This window comes from Hyperolius riggenbachi, chromosome 1 (assembly GCF_040937935.1).
Source record: "Hyperolius riggenbachi isolate aHypRig1 chromosome 1, aHypRig1.pri, whole genome shotgun sequence".
Classification (NCBI taxonomy): domain Eukaryota; kingdom Metazoa; phylum Chordata; class Amphibia; order Anura; family Hyperoliidae; genus Hyperolius; species Hyperolius riggenbachi.
In genome coordinates this window covers 517,889,489-517,912,220 of record NC_090646.1, presented here as the reverse complement: position 1 = coordinate 517,912,220, position 22,732 = coordinate 517,889,489, and the positions used below count along the sequence as shown (strand labels likewise).

The following is a 22,732-nucleotide window of genomic DNA, read 5'->3' as shown; positions in this document are numbered from 1 at the left end:
CTCAGGTGTGCAGCTCACCTGTCTATGGAAAAGAGGCCCTAATACATTTCTCTGTCAGAATCTACTTATTCTATAATCCTGGAAGCTACTGCTGGTGTCACTGGAGCTGTCCAACAGGAATTTAAATTCATTTTATTAACAATTTTATTCTCAGAGACGTGGTTGAAGAGATGACTAGAAAAATGTCAAAACAATTAAAGCTTATTTAAAGATGCTGGGAATGACACACACTCCTTTTCAATGCACAATCTAATAAATCTTTGTGCAGTCTTTTAAACTAATAAGTTATAATGATACTTATTACACTGTGGCAGTTTAAAAACCCACATGAAATTAAAATTGCTAACCTGGGTGTGGGGCTGTTATAGGGAATAGGAGAAAAGACAGGAGACTGGTTATGAAGCTATTACGTTGTTTTACAAGGCAATAAATCCTAGCATCATGTGGTTAGGATTAAGAACATTTCATCAATGTTAACACATTTCAACACCCCTTTGGCTAGGTTCACAGTGAGAATTGTGTTCCCTGTAACTGCGTCGCAAACAGTGAAGCATACAGTCAATAAAAAGTATGCTTTGTTGTACTGTTAACAGGGGTTTTATGCAGCATACAAACTGCAGGCAGTGCGTTACTAACCCAACGCACCCGCTGTACTGTGACCGTTGCATAGGAAGTGCATTGTAGTGCGGTGAGCCACAATGACAGCAGCCGCTATGCACCAATGTGAATGTGGCCACTCCCAGTCTCCTCTTGCTGACCCTCATAACCTGGTGGCCCCCATGATTCTCTGAGCCCTAACAAATATGGCCAAATCACCTGATTTCAGAGATGGATCCATGTATTGAATGTGGTGAATAGAGCTCACAATATGAAGCCTAGGGGTTGTTTACTTTGTACAGCGCCATGGAATATGTTGATGCTTTATAAATCAATAATAATAATAATACCGTGCAAGAAAGGTGTTATGGGTAACTAATACAATCAATGTTCAGGCCTTTTAGCTTAAAGGTAGCCAGTATAGGTAGCCAGCTATAGGTGCCCCCTTGGAAGCCGGCGCCCTGAGCGACCACTCCGGTCGCACAGGTCAAAGGCCAGCTATGGTTACTATACCCCAACGCACCCGCTGTACTGTGACCGTTGCATAGGAAGTGCATTGTAGTGCGGTGAGCCGCAATGACAGCAGCCGCTATGCACCATTGTGAATGTGGCCATTCCCAGTCTCCTCTTGGTGACCCCCATAACCTGGTGGCCCCCATGATTCTCTGAGCCCTAACAAATATGGCCAAATCACCTGATTTCAGAGATGGATCCATGTATTGAAGGTGGTGAATTGAGTTCACAATATGAAGCCTAGGGGTTGTTTACTTTGTACAGCGCCATGGAATATGTTGATGCTTTATAAATCAATAATAATAATAATAATACAGTGCAAGCAAGGTGTTATGGGTAACTAATACAATCAATGTTCAGGCCTTTTAGCTTAAATATGTTAATTATTTAATACATACTAAAATAGATATTTTATTAATGCCGACATTTTTAGTTTTACACCCATTATTGTACTGCAGAAACAATCCTATATATGCAAATCATTTAGGTACTCTCGCTAGCATGAAAATACCTGTAAACAACCCTGTACGTGCCTAGCTTCGAAGCCTGCCAACAATAGTCTATCTAGCATGCACATTCCTCTGATCCAACAGCGTCTCTCACTACGTATAATAATTCATCCATTTTGATTCACAGCGGCCTCCGTACTTGTAGTTCTTTGCTGCGCGCCGTAGTTGTAGTCCTCCTGTTGGTTGCATGACTTAGCAGGGAGATGTCGGAATCGGGAGGTTCGTCTCCTATCACTATGCTTGATGTGCAGAAGCTCATCGTAAAGAAGGATGAGATCGAAGCGCTGATAAAGGCATACTACGATGTACTGGAAGATGTAAGAGAGCTGCAGATTTGTTCGTGTATTGTGGTATTATTTTTGCATTGTTGCTGGCTGCGCGTTTCCATTGGTTGTTTTTGCTGTACTCAGAATTGCCTTTATTTTCCATTTGAAAATGTTAATACAAAATGTAAAAGAGTTAAAGCCAAACTGGAATTAAAATTGTTTAAATGTTGGAGTTTAATTTAGTTAGAGTTACTGGGTACTTTGGGTCCAGGTCACTAAGGATCAATGTACATGGAAATTTCTCTATTGGTTTTTACCAGGCTTTTTTGCCGTTCTAAGTATCGCTGAGCAGTGTTTGTGAAATTGAAATTCGGATTGCCCCCCCCCCCCCCCCCCCCCCGTTGCAGTTATTAGAGCAGAAGCTGTGTAACCTTTCATGGGGTAAAACAGATTTGGAGTTAATGAATGGCAGTGTGATCAATGTATTGCTTTTGGGTACATAATTCTGAGCCTGATTAGTCCTATGCAAAGTTCCAGTTCATTGCCCATGTATATTTGGTTCCTGAAAAGCAAAAATTCTATTCATAGTTAAATTTTAAGCTCATCCCCATTGAACAGAGGATGTAGAATGTCACTGTAGTGACATATAGTAGAAGGCAGTAAATTATTCAGGATACCCAGGTCAGTTTCACACTTCTCATAGCTATATACAATATTGCTGTATATTGAATGTAGTCCTGCCCTCTGAGTTCGGCTCGCGTGTCCGCGTTGGGCTGTTTTTGAGGCGTTTTTTTTTTTTTTTTTTTTATCGATTCCCGGCGCTTGAGAGGGCGATTCGTTTGTGTGCTTAGCGGTTTTCTAAGCATTTTTTCCGAGCGATTTTGTAATTCACTCCCTGACGTCAGTCAGGAAGTGAACTCTTTGACCCGGAAAAGAATAAATACAATGTATTCTTAAAAACGCAATTGCTACACAAAGAGATTTTGTTAGGGTTTTGCGTTTCTCCTATACTTTCCATTGAGGCGGAATCGGCTTAAAAATGGTACACGCTTTGCTTCACTGAACGGACAGTGCACGGCATTTTTTTTTTTCATGGAAAAAAGCACTACCCTGTTGATTAACATTGGTTATCCAGTGTTCTCCCCAGAATTTTTTTCCAGCCGGGTGGCCTGGAATAGTAACCGGGTGGCATGAAAAAGCAGCCGGGTGGGGCGAGATGAAACTGCAGGGCAACTCTGCTTACAGCATAGGAGGAGGTGAGGAGGTGAGCCGATGACAGCCGGGTGGTCACCAAATCTAGCCGGGTGGAGCACCCGGCTAAAAGAGCCTGGGGAGAACACTGGTTATCAGTTTTCCTGTGCAGAAAATGCACACGAAAACAGACCAGTTTGCTCCCAGCCTAAAGGGAGAATACAAATTATAATAATAATAATACCTTTTTTTGTATAGCGCTTTTCTCCTGTCGGACTCAAAGCGCTTGCGAGGCAGCCACTAGAGCGCACTCAGTAGGCAGTAGCAGTGCTAGGGAGTTTCGCCCAAAGAACTCCTTACTGAATTACTGGCTTACTGAACAGGCAGACCCAAGATTCGAACCCAGGTCTCCTGTGTCAGAGGCAGAGCCCTTAACCAGTACACCATCCAGCCACTCTTGAAAAGTTATACTATTACTAGACTTGTCACCTGTGATAATTTTCAGAGTGTAAATCAAGTAGAGGAAAGATGTTGCAATGATCAAACACTGGCTACATTTGTAAATTAATATAGTAAAGAAATAAGCAATATTATTCATCATGTTGTGTTTCCTACAGTTCCTTTTTGGCTAGGGTCACAGTTGTATAACTCACGCATTATGAGTGTGAACTGCAATGGACACTGGCCATAGACTTTTACACAAAGCCTGCATGCAGTGAGTTAAAATAACTGTTGCTGAAACTCTGCAACTGCGAGCGACAGGAGCATCCAGAAGTGACGGCGGGGGCACCGGGCGGCTGTGGAGGGCACCTGGGGCTTCCCTCAGCCCCCTGCTGCTGATCGGTGCCCTCGCCGTGTCTTTCCGATCCTCCTGTCCCCGCCGGCGGCTACTTCCGGTTCCGCCGTCAGGAGCCGACAGGCTGGAAACGCGAGTGATTCTTCGCGTTCCCAGCCACAATATTGCCCCCTATACTGCTATTGCGGCAAGGAAGGCCGCAATAGCAGCAAAGGGGGAGGTACTGTGGCTGGGAACGCGAAGAATCACTCGCGTTCCCAGCCTGTCGGGTTATGAGGGCGAAACCGGAAGTTGCCGCCGGCGGGGACAGGAGGATCGGAGAGACACGGCGAGGGCACCGATCAGCTGCAGGGGGCTGAGGGAAGCCCCAGGTGAGTAAAACTCATTTTTTTTTTTTGTAGACTTAAGGTTCACTTTAACCCTCCTGGCGGTCTATTAAAAACCGCCAGGGGGCAGCGCAGCAGTTTTTTTAAATCATGTAGCGACGGGCGGGATGATGTCACCGACGGCAAAGGGAGTCCCGATCCATCCCTCAGCACTGATTGGCCAGGCAGCGCAAGGGGTCTGGGGGGGGGTTGGGGGGGCAGCGTGGCGGGTAGCGGCGGCAATCGGTGTGCACACTCAGCTAGCAAAGTGCTAGCTGCGTGTAGCAAAAAAAAATTATGCAAATCGGCCCAGCAGGGCCTGAGAAATCCTCCTGCGCGGCTTACCCGGAACTGCGTTCGGGTTTACCGCTAGTAAGGTTAAGTGTGATTAAGATGTGGAATGCATTGCCACAGGAAGTAGTTATGGCAAATTTTATCTCTGCATTTAAAGGAGGCTTAGATGCTTTCCTTGCGATGAAAGACATCCATGGCTATAATTACTAGGTAATACCCAGTGGTGTTAATCCAGGGATTTTATCTGATTGCCATCTGGAGTCGGAAAGGATTTTTTTCCCTTTTGGGGCTAATTGGACCATGCCTTGTAAGGGTTTTTCGCCTTCCTCTGGATCAACAGGGATATGTGAGGGAGCAGGCTGGTTGTTCTCTGGATGAACTCAATGGACGTACTGTATGTCTTTTTTCAACCCAAATAACTATGTAACTATGTAACTTAACACTAGATTTACCAGGGCTGCGCAAATTTGCGTTAATTCCCTGTAGCTCACACCTAGTAGCACCCCTGCTGAGTTTTTTAACATGCTATCAACTCCATTGTTCTCTTTCTTTTGTTCTGAAAACAAGCACATTTTCATTTCTTTACTTGAACTAAATCACTTTGGGTCTAAGTTACTCTATTTGACCACCTCCCATCCCCCACAACCAGAGAATTCTGTCGTTTGTGCTGCTAATGTTATCCTATGTGTCTGTGCACACTGGAGCAATGAGGTTTTGTAAAAAAAACCCATAGCATTACATTGGGAAGTGCTTTTGAAACCTCTAAAAGCTCTTTCCAATGTAATGCTATGGGTTTTTTTTACGGTAAATGCTTGTTGCTGCCTAATAACTGATCACTGCTGCCTGGTATCTGCTTGCTGATGCCTGGCAACTGATCACTGCAGCCTGGTAAATGCTTGTTCCTGCCTGGTAACTGCTCGCTGCTGCCTGGTTACTGCTCGCTGCTGCCTGGTTACTGCTCGCTGCTGCCTGGTTACTGCTCGCTGCTGCCTGGTTACTGCTCGCTGCTGCCTGGTTACTGCTCGCTGCTGCCTGGTTACTGCTCGCTGCTGCCTGGTTACTGCTCGCTGCTTTGTCATTGCCATAATACATATATTTATATAAAACCACGACGGACAATTTCTTTACTTCACTGTCACTGTCGCACAGACTGCTGCATCGCAAAACAATGCTATTGGGCATGGTGAATAAAGTCCGGTGTGAACTTCCTCCGCTTGCAAAAGACACTGCACAGCGAGAGGTATTATTATTATTTATTGTATTTATAAAACGCCAACATATTACGCAGCGCTGGACACTAATTTAGGTTACAGACAATATTTAGGGGTGACATACAGCAATAAGACAATACAGGAATACATGCAAACCAGATCACGCAACACAGTATGAGTACAAGGTAATGCTTAGTCACTGGATGGGAGCATGGAGATTAGGCAAGTTAGGTTCACTCAAATGCATAGCATGTGTTCACAGTAATGGAAGTGCATGATCAGGTAGGACACAAAAGGAGGAGGACCCTGCCCAAAGGCTTACAATCTAGAGGGAGAGGTAGGGACACAAATGGTAGGGGACCAGAGTTCAGCTGTGGGTTTAGAGCAATTGTGAGGGGTGCTAGGCCAGAGTGAAAAGGTGAGTTTTGAGGGCCTTCTTGAAGGTGTTGAAGGAGGGGGCTGCCCTAATGGATGGAGGTAGGGAGTTCCATAGTGTTGGAGCGGCTCTTGAGAAGTCCTGGAGGTGTGCATGGGACTGGGTGATGCGGGGGACGGTCAGGCAAAGTTCATTGGAGGAGCGGAGTGAGCGGCTTGGTGTGTATCGATAACGTTTATAGATATTGGTTTCGCGTGAAAATTCTCGTTTCCGCGCAAAACAGTATCGTTTCACGTGAAAATTCACGATCGCGCAAAACCAAAAATTCTGTTTTATTTTTCAGTGTTTCAAACTTTACAGAGTTTACAGCGTTTGCAGACCCAGTGTCCATCGTCCCTGCATTTGGCACAGGTTAATTTTTTACATGTTGCACAGGTAAACCTGCTGCGATTCCTGTTGCAGCTCTCTTGCACCTGGCACTGTGTTGTCTGTACAGTCCCTGGCACAGCAGCTGCAACAGCTTCAGCAGCCCGCCTTTGTGCCAATATTTCCTTGTGCTGCATGAATCGGCAACGGAGTTCCTTAGCTAGAAGACTCAGAAACAATCTTCTTTTGCCTGTCCACCCTGTACATGCCTTGTACAAAATGTAGGCATTCACCACCGCCAGGTCCAGCATATTGTAAAAAACTGCTACTGGCCACCTGCGTGTTGCTGCTCTTACGGAATACATCCGTGCCATTTGGTCCAACACGTCTACACCACACTGTAAAAGCAGAGAGAGAAAGAGACATGAGTATATGTGCTTTTTTTCTATAGGCCTGTATAGTACACATCAGAAAACATTGTAGCACTGGCAGGGGCGTTCCTTGGGTCCTTGGAGATCGGGGCACCTGTGGGTGCAAGCTGAGGAAGTTCACGCCGGACTTTATTCACCGTGCCCAATAGCGTTGTTTTGCGCCGCAGCAGTCTGTGCGACAGTGACAGTGAAGTAAAGAAATTGTCCGTCGTGACATTTCTCCCATCATCCAAAAATGGTTACATCAGATTCATGACCACGTTCTCTGCCAGCCTCTCTCCCTCCGACAGGACAGCATCATACCTTTTGGCCACCTCTACAGCATTCATATGTTGTGAAAAGCCAGCCTAATTGCATTACAGTATCTGCCATACTGCCATCAATGCCATGGCAATGGAATGCCTCAGTCTGTCATCATTTGTCATGTCAATGGAACACTGCCAAAAGTGCCAATTGCCCTCTGATTGCATTTTGCTGCATGAATCGGCAACAGAGTTCTGTGTCTGCGTGGGTTTCCTCCGGGCACTCCGGTTTCCTCCCACATCCCAAAAACATACAGATAAGTTAATTGGCTTCCCCATAAAATTGGCCCTAGATGACGATACATACACTACATGATACATACATAGACATACTGTATGATTATGACAGGGACTAGATTTTGAGCCACTCTGAGGGACAGTTAGTGATGAGACAATATACTCTGTACAGTGCTACGTAATATGATACGGCAGGCATGTCTGAAGGTTTCCATCCAAGTCTCACACAGCTGCTTTGTGTAAAGAAATGGAAATGTGGAGGCCTTAAAGGAAAACTTAAGTCAAATAAAAAAAAATGACATTTACTCACCTGGGGCATCCCTCAGCACCCCGAAGCTGGATGGTGCCCTCGCAGCCCCGCTCCGATCGTCCTGTCCCCGCCGGCGGCTACTTCCGGTTCGGCGACAGCCGCCGACAGGCTGGGAACGCGGCTGATTTTCCGCGTTCCCAGCCGCTGCTATCACCCTCTATGCTGCTATAGCGTCTATATATACGCTATAGCAGCATAGAGGGTGATAGCAGCGGCTGGGAACGCGGAAAATCAGCCGCGTTCCCAGCCTGTCGGCGGCTGTCGCCGAACCGGAAGTAGCCGCCGGCGGGGACAGGACGATCGGAGCGGGGCTGCGAGGGCACCATCCAGCTTCGGGGTGCTGAGGGATGCCCCAGGTGAGTAAATGTCATTTTTTTTTATTTGACTTAAGTTTTCCTTTAAGCAGCGTACACACGCCGGACTTTAGGCAACGACGAGTCCGTTGTTGCCTCCCGCTGGGTGGGCGTACCAGCGATAGTCCGGCGTGTGTACGCTCTGTCGTCAGACTGATACGGCTGTTTCTGAGCGATCCGCCCGGCGGATCGCTCAGAAACAGCCGTATCAGTCTGACGACAGAGCGTACACACGCCGGACTGTCGCTGGCACGCCCACCCAGCGGGAGGCAACGACGGACCCGTCGTTGCCTAAAGTCCGGCGTGTGTACGGACCTTTTAGGTAATGGGTGGTTTGCACAACAATAGATTGAAGATAATCAACCCTGAAGACCTGTGAACATCTCAGCAGGAGTGAATAACACCTCTAGCCTTGCAACAGAAAATAGAAAACTCGGTAATTCTAGTGTTAAGTATCGCTTTAATATAATAACCATTAATCAATTACCTGGCATCTATGTCAACATTTGACAAGTAAGGGATTGCGTGTTGGGGTAAAGTATGGTCGGGCCTTTGTGGGTGGCCATGAAGGCCTGACGGAACCCTGAACTTCATGGCTAAAGCAAAGCGAGGACTGTGCTGGTCTCCCATCAGAAGCCTCATTGGGTGGCAGATTAAGGAACACTGTCTAGACCTGGCATTTACTCTGGCAATCCAAAAACTAGCACTGCTGCCTTGCGGTGGAAGTAAAATTACAAAGGCTAAAAAAAGAAACCCTGACAAAAAAAGAATCAGTGAGCCTGGAAGCTTAAAGTGAACCAGAGATGAAGCATCCTAATGTATTTTACCATATATATCAGTGAGAACATTAGAGAAAACACCTACCCTGCTCTCTGTTTCATTCTTCACTGCTCAGCCTGCTTATTATCAGCCTTGATAAAATCCTAGACTGAGAATTCAGTCTAGCTTTGCTCAGGAATCATTCTACCTGAGTCATTATAGCAGAGCCATAAGGGGGCAGGCTTGGGCTTGAAAATACATCAGAGAAACAGACTCAACTATAATGATTCCTGAGCAAAGCCAGACTGAATGCTTAGTCTGGGATTTTATCAGGGTTGATAATAAGCAGGCTGAGCAGTAAAGGATGAAAGAGAGCAGGGTAGGTGTTTTCTCTAATGTTTCCACTGATATATATGGTAAAATACATGAGGATGCTTCGTCTCTGGTTCACTTTAAGGGCCATTTTACACGGACAGCTGACAAGCGATGAAGTCACTGCCTGTCAGTTGCTCTCCTGCCCAAGGCAGGTACCGATGCTGTACAGGCACCCGCAGTCACAAGTGTGGCATTGTTTTAACTACACATGCTTCCAAAGCAGTTAATAGTTGCAGAATTTATGCAGCAAGTTCCAGAGAGTCATCAAAGCCAATGAGAAAATCATAGGGTCCCCCCCCCCCCCCTCTGGACCTCCTATACTCCTCCAGACTGCAATCCAGAGCAGCCAAGATTGCAAATGACCCCTCTCACCCCAACAACCGCAACCTAAACCTACTTCCATTGAGTCGCCGTTTCAGGTCCATCGACACCAGGAACTCTAGGCACAGGAACTCCTTTCCCCAAGCTGTCCTAGCCCTAAACTCTGTAAAAAAAAAAACAACTATGTACCTATTCCTCCCCCCCCCCCCCCCCCCATGTGTTTCTGTGTATCCATGTTGTATTGTTTATGTACCCATGTATGTGTGCTCTGCTCATGCAAGTCTGCTGTAAAATGTGCCAAAAATAATACCTTGTACAATACCCTGCACTTGGCGAATAAAATCTATTCTGATTCTAATATGAAATGGTTTGCACTCATGTGGCAATGTTTTTTCTTTCAGCAAAAGAATGTGGGAATGGATGGCCCGCTGGTGGACATAGAGGGATACCCTAGGGCAGATGTGGACCTCTATCAGATTCGTACAGCACGACATAACATTGTCTGTGAGTGTGACTTCAACATTGCTATTTCCTTATGCTAGCAGCTCATGGGATGGTAACTTGTATGTCAGAGGGACTTTCATTTCACATAAACAGAAACATGTCACTTTAAAGAGACCCTGTAACAACAAAAATCTCCCTCTGGGAGAAACTTACCTCTGGAGGGAGAAGTCTCGGGTTCCCAATGAGGCTTCCCCATCCTCTATAGCTTTGGGGATCCTGCGCTGGCTCCACCAACAATTGCTAACAAGCAACTGCGCAGGCGTGGCAATATTTACCTACCGCAATCCAGCACAGTATCGGCTCTTCTTTCGGGCTAAGGTGGAAAAAGCCGAGCCCGATCGTATCTGCTCTACTGCACAGGCGCAAGTCCTTTGCTACAATCTTTGCCTTTTTAAAAAATTAATTTTATTCTTTATTACATTTCTTATTTTTTTTCTTATTTCCCTCCCTGTCTCCTTCCCCGAGATCTAATCAGTGATCACCTCTCATAGGCATCAGCCTATGAGAGGGGATCATATTATGGGCCACTTGAGGGGGACAGCTTTGTCACTAAGCTTTCCCCAAACAGCGCTGCGCATAGATCGCAGAGCTGTAAACAGAAAAAAAATGTTTATTTTCTTCTAGCAGGCTGTTTACGGAGCGGAGCTCCATAACTAAAGCGGGGATGCACGTGTGCGATCCCCGCTAAACTCCTCCCCCAGGACTTGACGCATTTCTGCGTTAGGTGGCCCTGGGGGAGCCACTATACGGCCGCCAATCGGTGTTAGGCAGTCGTAGAGTGGTTAAAGTTTGGACTTCCTCAGGTGAATGAAAATGTTTATTTAGCTCATACAACCATTGCCATTTTTGTCAGTTTTCTTCTCTCACAAATGGTTTTTTTTCCCCCCTCAGTCTTGTAGGTGTTTTACCACCTGTAATTACTTATCCATGAGGCCCTTTTCACAGTGCTCAGTTGCGTTGCAGAAAAATTCTGCATGTCAACTCACTGCCCATACAATTCTATGGGGCTGTTCACAGTAACGGATCGTGTTTTTCTAACTCGCTGCATGCAGGCTTTGTATTTAAGTCTATGGCCAGTCTCCATTGCAGTTCAGTCACTATAACGCGTGAGTTATGCAACTGACTATTGTGAACCTAGCCTGAGAGTTACGGTGCCGACTAATGATACAATCTTATTGTATAATCTTTCCACTTCTATGTAATATGAGGAATTACCTAAAAGTATTTAAAATATATTCACTTAGTTTATCCTTCTACTACATAGATGTGGTAATATTGTACAATCAAGATTGTTTAATTAGTGTCCATCTTTAGGGTGCAGAGAGACACCAAATTTTAACTTAGCCAATTTTATCACCTCCATGTAATATGAGGCCCAACACATTTTTAATACTATAACCAGATTGTGTTGGTAATACATAATACATGGAGGTGATAAAATTATTGAGCAATCGAAGCTGGATGTTTGTACGCACCCGTATGCAGCTCCAACTGCAGAGAAACTGGCATTTAAACCCCTAGATTGTTAACCCTTACACTGCGGAAAAAAGGAGCACATTCTAACTATATTGATATACATACACATTTGTTTCCTCATTTTGCATGTCACTGCAGGTACCCTTTAAGTCAGTGTTGTCCTCGTGACTCCCCATCGGTGCATGTTTTGCAGGCAACCTCACTTATGCACTGCTGGGGTAATTAGTGTCTCAGTTACATGGAATCCACCTAGCTGAGACACTAATTACCCCACCTGTGCGTAGGTGAGGTCGCCTGCAAAACATGCACCGTTGTGGAGTCACGGCGACAGGTTTGAGAAACACTGCTTTAAGCGTACAGTGATGGTTATGCACTGCACCCCTCTGACTACTAAATGGGGAAATTGCATTTGAGGGGTTTCTGGATCTGCATGGGGATTGGGATTACAGCAACACTACAACTGTGAATGGACTGGGGAACAGGCTGGATTCCATATGGAGCCCATTACCCATATTCTCCATAACCGTGGTATTACTGCGGGTTAATCCCAGTCCAGTCATCTTGTGCCCCAGTTTTACTTTGCCTTGCCTGTTGCACATTGCTTTGGAAAATTGGTTAATGATCTTCTTCATTACAAGGTTTGCAAAATGATCATCAAGCCATTATGAAAGACATTGAAGAGGCTTTGCACGGCTTACATGCCCGAGACAAAGAAAAGCGAGCAAAAGAAGAAGCAGAAGCCCTGAGAGAGGCTCGACACCGCAGTCATCCTCTGCCTCTGCCCTTTGCTAGAGTGGATACTGTTACTCCGGGGTCTCCAGCCAGCATGTCGGTAAGTGCACTGCCTTATTCAGGTGCTGGACTGCCATTCAACTTCCTGTCTAACACAAAAAGCCTCCTTGACTGTAATGATAAAGTGCGGGTCGATGCTTCACCATTAGGAATCCTATTTATATTTTATAGTACAGCATAACTCTGTGAAAAAGCTATTGAATCAGGCATACGGTTTCATACTCTGGTTGCAGAAAAAAACAAACAAGCAAACCTAAAGGTGGCCAAACACCATACAATCTTGATTGTACCGATTCACTGAATATATGTAGTATAAGGACCAATAGATTGAAAATATTTTGAAAGGATTGTTTTGATAAGCGTATATTGTATTGTGTGTGGTGAGCCTAACTCTACCTCTCTGACCATGTCTGTTTTGATTGAAAGGTCTTTTATCTACTTTAATTTAGATCTAGAAGGGGCAGTCACATGACCACTGCCTATGGTGCTACAGGAGGGGTACTGTGACAAAGCAGTGACGAGATGCTCAATGACATGCAAATAGTTCCTAAAAGAACATATAGTATGTAGCAGGTGCTGTCCTTCATGACTCAGGTCTGTGTGGTATTTGTTGGAATTTAAGTACGATATGCTTGAATTCAGAGCCCTCAGTTACTTTAGATAACTGGTCTTAGCAAAAAGACTTGCTGTGCAGAGTTTCTCTTTAAGCAGGCTTTCTCTTAGAAATAGAGGCATTTCTAGAAGCCCAATGTTCAGTAGAATTTTCTGTGTGTCTTCTACAAGGACGTAGAAGCGATATCAAGAGCATACGCCAGATAGGGCTGCTCAAATCCGAAACCGGGAGACATCCGGATAGTTGCTATCTGGATATCTCCCAGTAAACCTGTGTTGAGGAGGAGGGGGGGGGGGGGGGGGGTGTCAATCTTACTTGTCTGACGTCTTCTAATCCATCCGTCGGCGTCTCCCACGATGCGCTCCACGCGCGTCACGTGATTACAAACACTTCCTCCTTCAACTCGGAAGGAGGAAGTGATTGTAATCACGTGACCGCCGCTTGGAGTGCATCGTGGGAGGCGCCGAGGGACGGACGAAGAAGACGTCAGACAGGTAAGATTGTGACTGGTTGTTGTGTGTACCACTCTGGGCTTGATTCACTAAACCGTGATATATCGCACGTAACGTAATTTCGCACGTAAATGTGAAAATTCACAATTGCACTCGAATAACGTTACGCGCGCTATAACGCACGCAAAACATTAGCGTGACCGTGATATCAGTTATCAAGGGATAGTGAATCAAGCCCTCTGTGTGGTGTTCACTTTACTACTTACTCTTTTTTTAATGAACAGTCCTGTTGACTTTTTTTTTTCTTTTTACAATGATATGAATTAATATATGATCTCTTCCCTCTTTTTCCTGAAGGGACTTCAAGTTGGAGATGAAATTACTGCATTTGGGTCAGTAAATACAAACAATTTCCAAAATCTTCAAAATATTGCCTCAGTAGTGCAGCACAGCGAGGGGGTAAGTGCACATGTTGTGTCTAGCACAATCAATAGAAGATACTTGTGAAATGAATGTAATGCTTTAAAATCACTTAAAGAGCAACTGTCAGGCTGCAAAAGCTAATTTAAACCTCAATTCTCCTGTGTTAAACAGTTTAGAAGGAAGCCAAAAAAGCAATACTGAAGTTAAAAATCTCTCTTACTTTGATGTTTGCTGAACAGAAAGCCTCTTTATTCCCAAGCTCCTAAGAAGGTCGGCAGGCCGCATAACAGATACTGCAAAGCATGCTGGGGCTGCTTCTTCTCCCCACTGCACTCCCTTGGTCCTCCCCTTCATTTCCCTATCCCGCCCTAAGGCTGCTTTCACAGTGAGAAGTTACAGGCTCATGTTACAGCAGCTTGTAACAGCAGCCTAACTCACAGCACTGAAAAATCAATGTGCTGTTCACAGTGCACATGTTCCGTTAGAGTATACTGCACAAGTCCGCTATTGTTCCTAGCCACATGGCTAATTAATATTCACTGCACAGTAGTGTTGTCCGGATCATGAACAATTCAGATCTTTGATCCTGATCTTTTTTGTGAGTCGAATCATCAGGAAGCAGGGTAAGGGAGGATATTACATCACAATTGGCTTCATACAAGACAGTCAAACATGGAACCTGCCATGAGCTGTCAGGAGTATCAATCTCTGCAAATACTATATACAAATTCTGTGAAATCCAAAGGTGGACAGTGAAATGCATATGTAATGTAAGTACAGCCAATATTTAGCTACTGATATGTGTTTTTTTTCCTCTGAGACCCTATACCTAACAGCTCCTCTTTAAGCGAATCTTAAAGAGAACCCGAGGTGTGTTTAAAGAATGTTATCTGCATACAGAGGCTGGATCTGCCTATACAGCCCAGCCTCTGTTGCTATCCCAAACCCCACTAAGGTCCCCCTGCACTCTGCAATCCCTCATAAATCACAGCCGTGCTGTGAGGCTGTATTTACATCTGTAGAGTCAGTCTCAGCTGCTCCCCCGCCTCCTGCATAGCTCCGGTCCCTGCCCCCGTCCCTTCCCTCCAATCAGCAGGGAGGAAAGGGATGCAGGCGGGGACTGGAGTTCTGCAGGAGGCGGGGAGAGCAGCAGACTGACACTATAGAGATAAACACAGCCAGCTCTGACAAGCTGTTTGTCAGCAGCGTGGCTGTGATTTATGAGGGATTGCAGAGTGCAGGGAGACCTTAGGGGGGTTTGGGATAGCAACAGAGGCTGGGCTGTATAGGCTGATCCAGCCTCTGTATGCAGATAATATTCTTCAAACCCACCTCGGGTTCTCTTTAAATGAGGGATATGGAGGCTGCCATATTTATTTCCATTTAAAGATGAACTGCAGTGAAACTAATGTAATGAAAAAAGTGCTTAATTTATAAATAATTATTGTAAAAATGATTTAGTCAGTGATCAGTGGTGACATTTTTACTGCTGGAAGGTAATGTCTGTGGAAGGAGATGGTGCCTTTTTGGCATTTGGAAACAGCTGTTATTTCCCATAATATGGCTTCCAGTGTGATGTCAGTACCTAGTTGCTGACATCACACTGTGGGAGGTGTTTAACCACAATATCAGCCAAAGAGAGCCCCCTGATGTTCTGTCTGAGAAAAGGTAAAGATTTCTCATGGAAAGGGAGTATCAGCTACTGATTGGGAGGAAGTTCAATCCTTGGTTACAGTTCCTCTTTAAACTATGCCAGTTGTCTGGCAGCCCTGCTGATCCACTGCCTTGAGTAGGCTGATAACGACCGCCTCAGTCGATAATCAGGTGTATACAGCAGCCAGTGACCCCCCCCCCCCCCCCCAACCTGCAAGCGATCTACTCACCCCCAGTGACGCCGATTTCCCCCGACCATCCCATCATTTGTGCCGCTCCCCTGCATAGCGGCACAGCGTGTCGTCGGCTACACAGCTGACGCTTGTGTGCAGCCTGGCCCAGCGATGTCACAGAAGGGAATCAGTCCTGATACACAACTGGCAACATCCATCAAAGGTGTGTACGCAGACTAATACTTTTAGGTATAGACCCAGAGCAAGCATGCAGATCAGATGTTCCTGACAAAGATCTAAGAAGATTAGCTGCATGCTTGTTTTTAGGTGTGTGATTAAGGGCTGGTTCAGTCGGATGTCTGCTGAGCTTTTCTTCAAATGCCGTCATTTAGATGCCAGCTTTTGAAGGCTATTGGGAAGCCTTCAAGGCTAGCGGTTCAGGTCCCTACACTGGTTTACTGCCTGTGAAAGCAGCAGGTTGCTTTCCAGACGAGATGCCGGGGTCTACCGCCAGGCTTCAATGAAATCCTGAAAAAGCTTGTCCCAGACGCTCCCATTCACTTGAATGAGACAGCGGTAGATCCCGAAAAACGTGTCTAAAACGTTCCGTTAAAGCGGAATGAAACCCAGCATTTCTACTTTGCTCTATTAGATTATTTACAGCATCTTATATACAACCAGCATTTTTTTTTTAATAGAACAGCATTCAAAGGGTTAACACAGGCCTAAAGCCCAATCTACATGATACGATTCTTTGTGTGATTCCATTAGGATTCTATTTACGTTCCGACTAAATCCGACATGTCCGATCGGGATTCGATTTGCCATTGCAAAACAATGGCAAATCGAAATTGAATCGAATCCCGATCGGACATGTCGGATTTAATCAGATCATAAATAGAATTGTAATGGAATTGCACAAAGAATCCTATCGTGTAGATTGGGCTTTAGAGGCTTCCCTGCCAGCAGAGCTGGACGCATCCGAAGTTGTAGATAATGTTGTCTTGTGTTTTTGTTTTTTTTTAATATATAATTTTGCAGTTTATTGGTCAAAAGGGTGAATGGGCATATTCCTGCATCTACTCCTATCCCCCAGCCCCAGTCTGGTCACCAGATTTAGAGTAAAACTTAAAGCGGATATGAACTCGGAACGTCCTCTTTGCTCTAAAAGATACACAATAGCATAATAACCTTTAAACAAAAAAAACATTTCTTTGTTACAGCTGATACAAATCCTAAATTAAATCTGCACTGTTTCTACTTCCTGATTCATGGAAGTAGACGTAGCCTGTGCATTCAAATGAGCTTGTCTGCCATCTCTGCCATGGCAGTTAGGTGACACAGGGGAGAGATCAAATTACAGCTTGTGATTAGATTCAAATGAGGGGGAATTTAAACAGGCTAAACTCTCTAAGTTAAATTCTCTAAATAAACGCAGGGTGCATTTATCTATGTTTTCTTTCTGTCCTGTAGTTCAGGTCCACTTTAATTTTGTAGATGAACAGTCCAAATCTGTATGTGTATTTATTTATTTTTTTCAGTTTTTTTGAAAAACATTTGTACAATGTCCATCAGTAATATAGAATATATCTTTTTCAGAAGCCCTTAAGTTTGACAGTTATCCGGGATGGAAAGTCAGTTCATTTAGGACTTACCCCACAGCGATGGAGTGGGAAAGGACTTCTCGGGTGAGTTTAACAGAACGTTTTCAACAATAATCCATTTCTACAAAATATTCCTTCCTGGCCAATAAATGAAACCAGGGCTATATGTGAGTGGTATTTACAACAGTGGGTTTATATGCACAAAACTTTGTTCGCTGAATGCACTGAGCCTGTTGTGGTGATGGTGGTGAAAACTCTGATCCCTCTTGAAGACTTGCTGATGCCAGGCCTTGATATGTGCTATATTTTCCCTTAAGAAGCAGATGCTGTTTTTTAAAACGCATCAGAGACACTTACCGTATATACTCGAGTATAAGCCGAGTTTTTGAGACCAAAAAAGTGGTCCAAAAGTGGGGGTCTTGGCCTATACTCGAGTCCCCTGTAGTTGCAGACCCAAACATCCCCCCTCCAGTCTACCAGACACCGCAGTATACCTAGTTTAGCTGAGCGGTGATGACTGCGTGTCCCCTCGCCATGTGCATTGCATCCTATAGCTGATTACTGCAATGTCCATTAGATGCAAGCTTACCACCATGCCGCCGTGCCGCTACCTGCCAGAGTAGAGCCAAATGTACAGTAGCAAGATCATCCGTGTTCCTGAACTTTGAGTGTCCCCCCCTCCGCAAAAGCAGAGTGTTGCGCGGTTGCTTTGCTAACGGACTGCACAGTGAGCATTCCTCCGTAGCTTGTTGTTAGTTGAACTTTCTATTAGCTATTATGCCTGTAATGGCATACAGGCGCCAATAGATGGTGCCATTGAAAACAGAAAGTTCAACTAACAAGCTACGGAGGAATGCTCACTGTCGGTCCGTTAGCAAAGGAACCACGCAACACTCTGCTTTTGCCGAGGGGGACACTCAAAGCTGAGGGACATAGAGGATCTTGCTACTGTACATTTGGCTCTATTCTGGTGGGCAGCAGCACAGTGGCATGGTGGTAAGCTTGCATATAATGGGATTCACTGTAATCAGCTATGGGATGCAATGCACATGGCGAGGGGACATGCTGTCATTACTGCTCAGCTAAACCACATACAATTTTATATTATGGTGTCTGGTACACTCGGGCAGCACAAGGCAATCAATCTGGCACAGCACAGTAGCAGTGTGCAAAGGGGAGTGGAGGGAGACACACAGAGGTCTGCCATTACAATCAATACATGCCATGGCTAGCAGCACAATATGGGCAAACATCACTCAGCACATATGGAGTTGGTACACAGAGGTCGGCCACGCATGCTACTCCACTCTGGATGGGGTGATCTTTCCGCACAGTGCCACAAGTACACATGCACTTTTGTGCACTGTCTACTGAATTATAGTCCATTTGAATTTAAGTTCACAGTATATAGTAAGGCTGTGTTCACATTAAGACTTTGTAGCATAACAGCTGCTTTGTTGCACTGCAATTCACCACCACAGGTTTGTTGTAGTATAATGGCGTGTGGCATTGTAATGTACTGCCTGCTTTACTATCCTACTCGGTTTATACTCAGATCAATAATTTTTCCAGGTTTTGTAGGTGAGTGTTGGGGGGGTCGGCTTATACTCGGGTCGGCTTATACTCAAGTATATACGGTATTTGTGGAAAATTTGTACAACCGTGACAGCATATTGGCTTATCGTCTGTCAATGACAACATGATTATATTCAACTAAGATTGTGATAAGATTTAGCTCTCATTGCATTACCGGTATGTACGGTATATGTTACTGGCAAAGTTCTGCAGAATGCCTAAATCCTCTATAATAAAACCTGTGTCCCTGCGTCACGCTGTCCCTGTGTAGCTGGGTCCGTGCTTTTTGCTACTGCGCATGTGCGCAGCACGGACCCAGCCTCACAGAGACAGGGGGACGGGGCCAGGGAGCTGGGCAGGCGTGTGAGCGGGCGGCCAGGTGTGCGGCGGGTGCGCGCGCATGTGCAGGAACAGGCGGCGGCAAGAAAACACAGACCTAGAGCCCGTTTTTAAACGGGCTTGGGTCTGCTAGTAATTTTATACTTTTCCTAGTCATTGTATGGGATGCTTAAATGTGACCCAGGCAAAGTATATTCTGTAATAAGAAAAGGCAAATGGTTTATTCATTTTATCCATTGATTTTCTAATACCATTTATAGTGCTGGATTTCTGGTGATTTTAGCAGCATCCATTGCCTCAGTTGCAACTGCATGCAAAAATTGAATTTAGGTTATAATTAAATAGCTCAGAGTCAATAAGGTAAAGAGGCACTGAAGTGACATATTCTGTAGTAGAATGCATTTTATACAATGTATACTGGTTACCCACTTTTATGTTAAATTATTCTGGTTTCAGCATCAGAAATGAGAACATGTGGAATTCTCCTCCCAGTGCATTCTGGGAGACCAGGTATTACTTTTACTGGCTTCAGAACTCTCAGTAAACAAACATTCTGCAGAGCTTCAGCTGACAGGACAAAAGATGTCATTTCAGGATGTAAATCAACTACTAGAAGACCGCTTCACGCCGATGGGTGTGATCGCAGTGGCAGCCCCAGGACCGCCTAACGCCAATTGACATCAAGTCCTGGAGCAGGGTTTTGCTGGAAATCTTGCGCGCATCTCCACTTGGATGACGGAGCTCCGCTATCAGTCTCCCAGCGGCTATTGCCGATAGGAGACTGCTAGGCCTGGTGCACACCAAAAACCACTAGCAGATCCGCAAAATGCTAGCAGATTTTGAAACGCTTTTTCTTATTTTTCTGTAGCGTTTCAGCTAGCATTTTGCGGTTTTGTGAAGCGTTTTTGGTGTAGTAGATTTCATGTATTGTTACAGTAAAGCTGTTACTGAACAGGTACTGTACCAAAAAACACCTGGCAAACCGCTCTGAAGTGCCGTTTTTCAGAGCGGTTTGCCTTTTTCCTATACTTAACATTGAGGCAGAAACGCATCCGCAATCCAAAATCTGCAGCAGCCCGGGAGTATGCGTTTCTGCAAAACGCCTCCCGCTCTGGTGTGCACCAGCCCATTGAAATACATTACCCTAGCGGATCCGCACTCGCAAGCAGATCGCAAACCGCAGCGGAAACGCTCCGGTGTGCACTAGGCCTTAAACGGCGAAATCGCTTTCTATTTACTGCGTACAGCACTGTACCCCTGGGGAGACAAAAGCGATCCACTGTCATAGGCTGGCAGGGGGAGGGAGGGATAGGAAAATAATGAATAAGGTTTATTTATTTAAAAAAAATGTAAAAAATAAACAAACAATACTGGGAGCAATAAGAGCCCACCAACAGAAATCTCTGTTGGTGGGCAGAAAAGGGGGGTCACTTTTGTGCTGAGTTGTAAGCAGCGAGGCCTTAAAGCTGCAGTGGCCTTAATTGCAAAACATAGCCTGGTCACTAGGAGGGTGTAAGCCTACGGTCCTCAAGTGGTTAAGGTCTGAAAAGATAATACAATAAAAAATGCTGGCTAAATAATTTATAAAGTACCATAATACTCTAATATAAAATATAAGCAATTTTATACCGATTTTGATACCGGATATAGATATAGACTTGTTTTTGTTTACTATAGTATTATGTTAATAAAAAAAATAAAGACTCAAGCACCAGTATAGCTGCACTCAAAAAGAGAACCATTTATTGCAATAAAATATGCTTCACTGTTTAATCCAATTGATTAAACAGTGAAGCATATGTTATTGCAATAAATGGTTCTCTTTTTGAGTGCAGCTATACTGGTGCTTAGGTCTATATTTTTTTTTTTCAGTTTGCTTTGTTACCAGTGCTAGCACCTGGGAGGTTTGATCTATAATTTATTGAACACATTTTTGTTTTTTTGTCTTTTTATTATGTTAATACTATTATTATGTTAATAATCTTTATTTTTCATATGTCTTCATACATCCGGCAGTCATAGTGCAGAGGAAAGCATAATTGTACTTACAAAATGATAGCTTTCCCAATATAGGCCAAAAGGAATCCTTTGTGTGAATTGCTTCACAAATCATTCCTGGCATGCTTGTCATCTGTTGTTTTTGTTTTGACAGGTGCAACATCATTCCAATAAAGAGATAATCTGGCAATATGATCTCGCTTACAAAGTTTGGACCATTTGTGAAGGTTTTGATGTTTATGGAGTTTTTGGAAACATCACAGGGGAAATGGGACTGATTTGATTTAAAGCAAGGAATGACAGGAATATGAATATGGACTTTATTCAACTGTTTACTTTGCAGCTTGTATTAAATAAAATACCATTTACATTGGTAAACCCATCTTTGTATTTAAATATTTGCTTTTTTTTATAGTGGCCGCCTTTTAATAGTAATAGAAATGTAGATTCTTTTCATGCTAGTTTGCTAGGAGATAAAGGCATGTGCTGTATAGTGTTTTTTATTTAATTTGTTTTAGCACATTTGTTTATTATTGTGTGTAGTAGCATTTTTTACATATGACATATCACAAATGATTATTTTTGTAGCTCCAACTGCTGGCTTGCCTTTTTACTGTTGCTGTAAGGAAGTCTCCAACATCACTATAGCAAAGTCCCCAGACTTGGTGACTGATAACAGAGCACTTTTGGTGGTATTGGAGCTTCAAAAAAATACCACACTTTCATACTAATGCTATTTAGTATATTTCTGATTTAAAATACTTTGCTAATAAGTATATAGATTAGTACTAAACCTGGGAAATAAATAAACAAATGGAAAGAAACCCGCTATGCATTCAGTTTGAATCATTTAAATCCATATTGATATTGGTTTGTCCTACAAAATAAAAATTTAGAGTCATTTATATGTGTGCACCACTTGGCAACACTTGTCCATAAATGCCACTAGCCTGCTGTGCTTTGTGGCTCTATTCAATTCAACTGAGCCACCTCTAAATATAGATGGATTGACCTCTTTTAGTGCACCTCATTGCATTCTTATGAATAAGCTCTGCATTGCTATGAATAATTGGTGGACCTGAACTCTTGCACAGGACAGAAGGAAAACATAGAGTAATGCTCCCTGTGTGTATTTAGAGAGTTTAGTCTATCTCATTTCCCCTCATCTGTGACTAATCACCAGTGTAATTTGATCTCTCAGCTGTGTCATCTGGCTGCCACGACAGAGCAACTAATTTGTAAACACAGGCTGTTAACCCTATGTTTGCTTCTATGAAAGCAGGAACTTGACACACTGCAGATTTATTTCAGGATTTGTATCAGCTTTACCAAAGAAATGTTTTTCTTTAAAGGTTATGATGCTGGTGCGAGCAGAGAGGAAGCTCTGAGTACAGGTCCGCTTTAAGGGGCAGTCCACACAGTGACAATGGGAGGTGGTGCTGCACTGTCTAGTACACTCAGACTGCCTCTAGTGTGAAAGGGTTCTCAGTCTACAAACTACATTGTTAGTGTTAGGGATGATCGGAAAGAGCAAATTCCGTTCTGCCGGAATTGCGGC

General features: G+C 44.2%; 2 protein-coding genes across 3 annotated transcripts in view; one reads left to right on the top strand and one right to left on the bottom strand.

Moving 5' to 3' along the window:
* The window catches only part of HPD (4-hydroxyphenylpyruvate dioxygenase), an 85,526-nt gene extending 83,804 nt beyond the window's left edge, over positions 1-1,722 (bottom strand). The window contains exon 1 of one of the 2 annotated variants that reach the window (XM_068244901.1): positions 1,622-1,722. Coding sequence is in view for 1 of the 2 variants with exons in the window: in XM_068244891.1 (XP_068100992.1) it covers positions 1,644-1,687 (44 nt within the window). In the remaining variant the exon portion in view is untranslated. The remainder of the gene's footprint in view (positions 1-1,621) is intronic. The other variant, XM_068244891.1, reaches the window with a different exon arrangement.
* Positions 1,723-1,781: 59 nt separating this feature from the next.
* On the top strand, positions 1,782-21,998 carry PSMD9 (proteasome 26S subunit, non-ATPase 9). The gene is made up of 6 exons (XM_068271617.1): positions 1,782-1,936; positions 9,974-10,076; positions 12,191-12,384; positions 13,767-13,868; positions 17,258-17,346; positions 21,329-21,998. The coding sequence occupies exons 1-6, from the start codon at positions 1,823-1,825 to the stop codon at positions 21,354-21,356; spliced, it is 630 nt and encodes a 209-aa protein (XP_068127718.1). The 5' UTR covers positions 1,782-1,822; the 3' UTR covers positions 21,357-21,998.
* The last annotated feature ends 734 nt before the right edge of the window (positions 21,999-22,732 follow it).

Excerpts from the sequence above, each read along its gene's own strand:
- PSMD9 (XM_068271617.1), top strand. The coding sequence starts at position 1,823 with ATGTCGGAATCGGGAGGTTCGTCTCCTATCACTATGCTTGATGTGCAG. Across the intron at positions 13,869-17,257 it reads TAGTGCAGCACAGCGAGGGG|AAGCCCTTAAGTTTGACAGT; the intron begins GTAAGTGCACAT and ends TATCTTTTTCAG. Across the intron at positions 17,347-21,328 it reads AGTGGGAAAGGACTTCTCGG|GTGCAACATCATTCCAATAA; the intron begins GTGAGTTTAACA and ends TTGTTTTGACAG.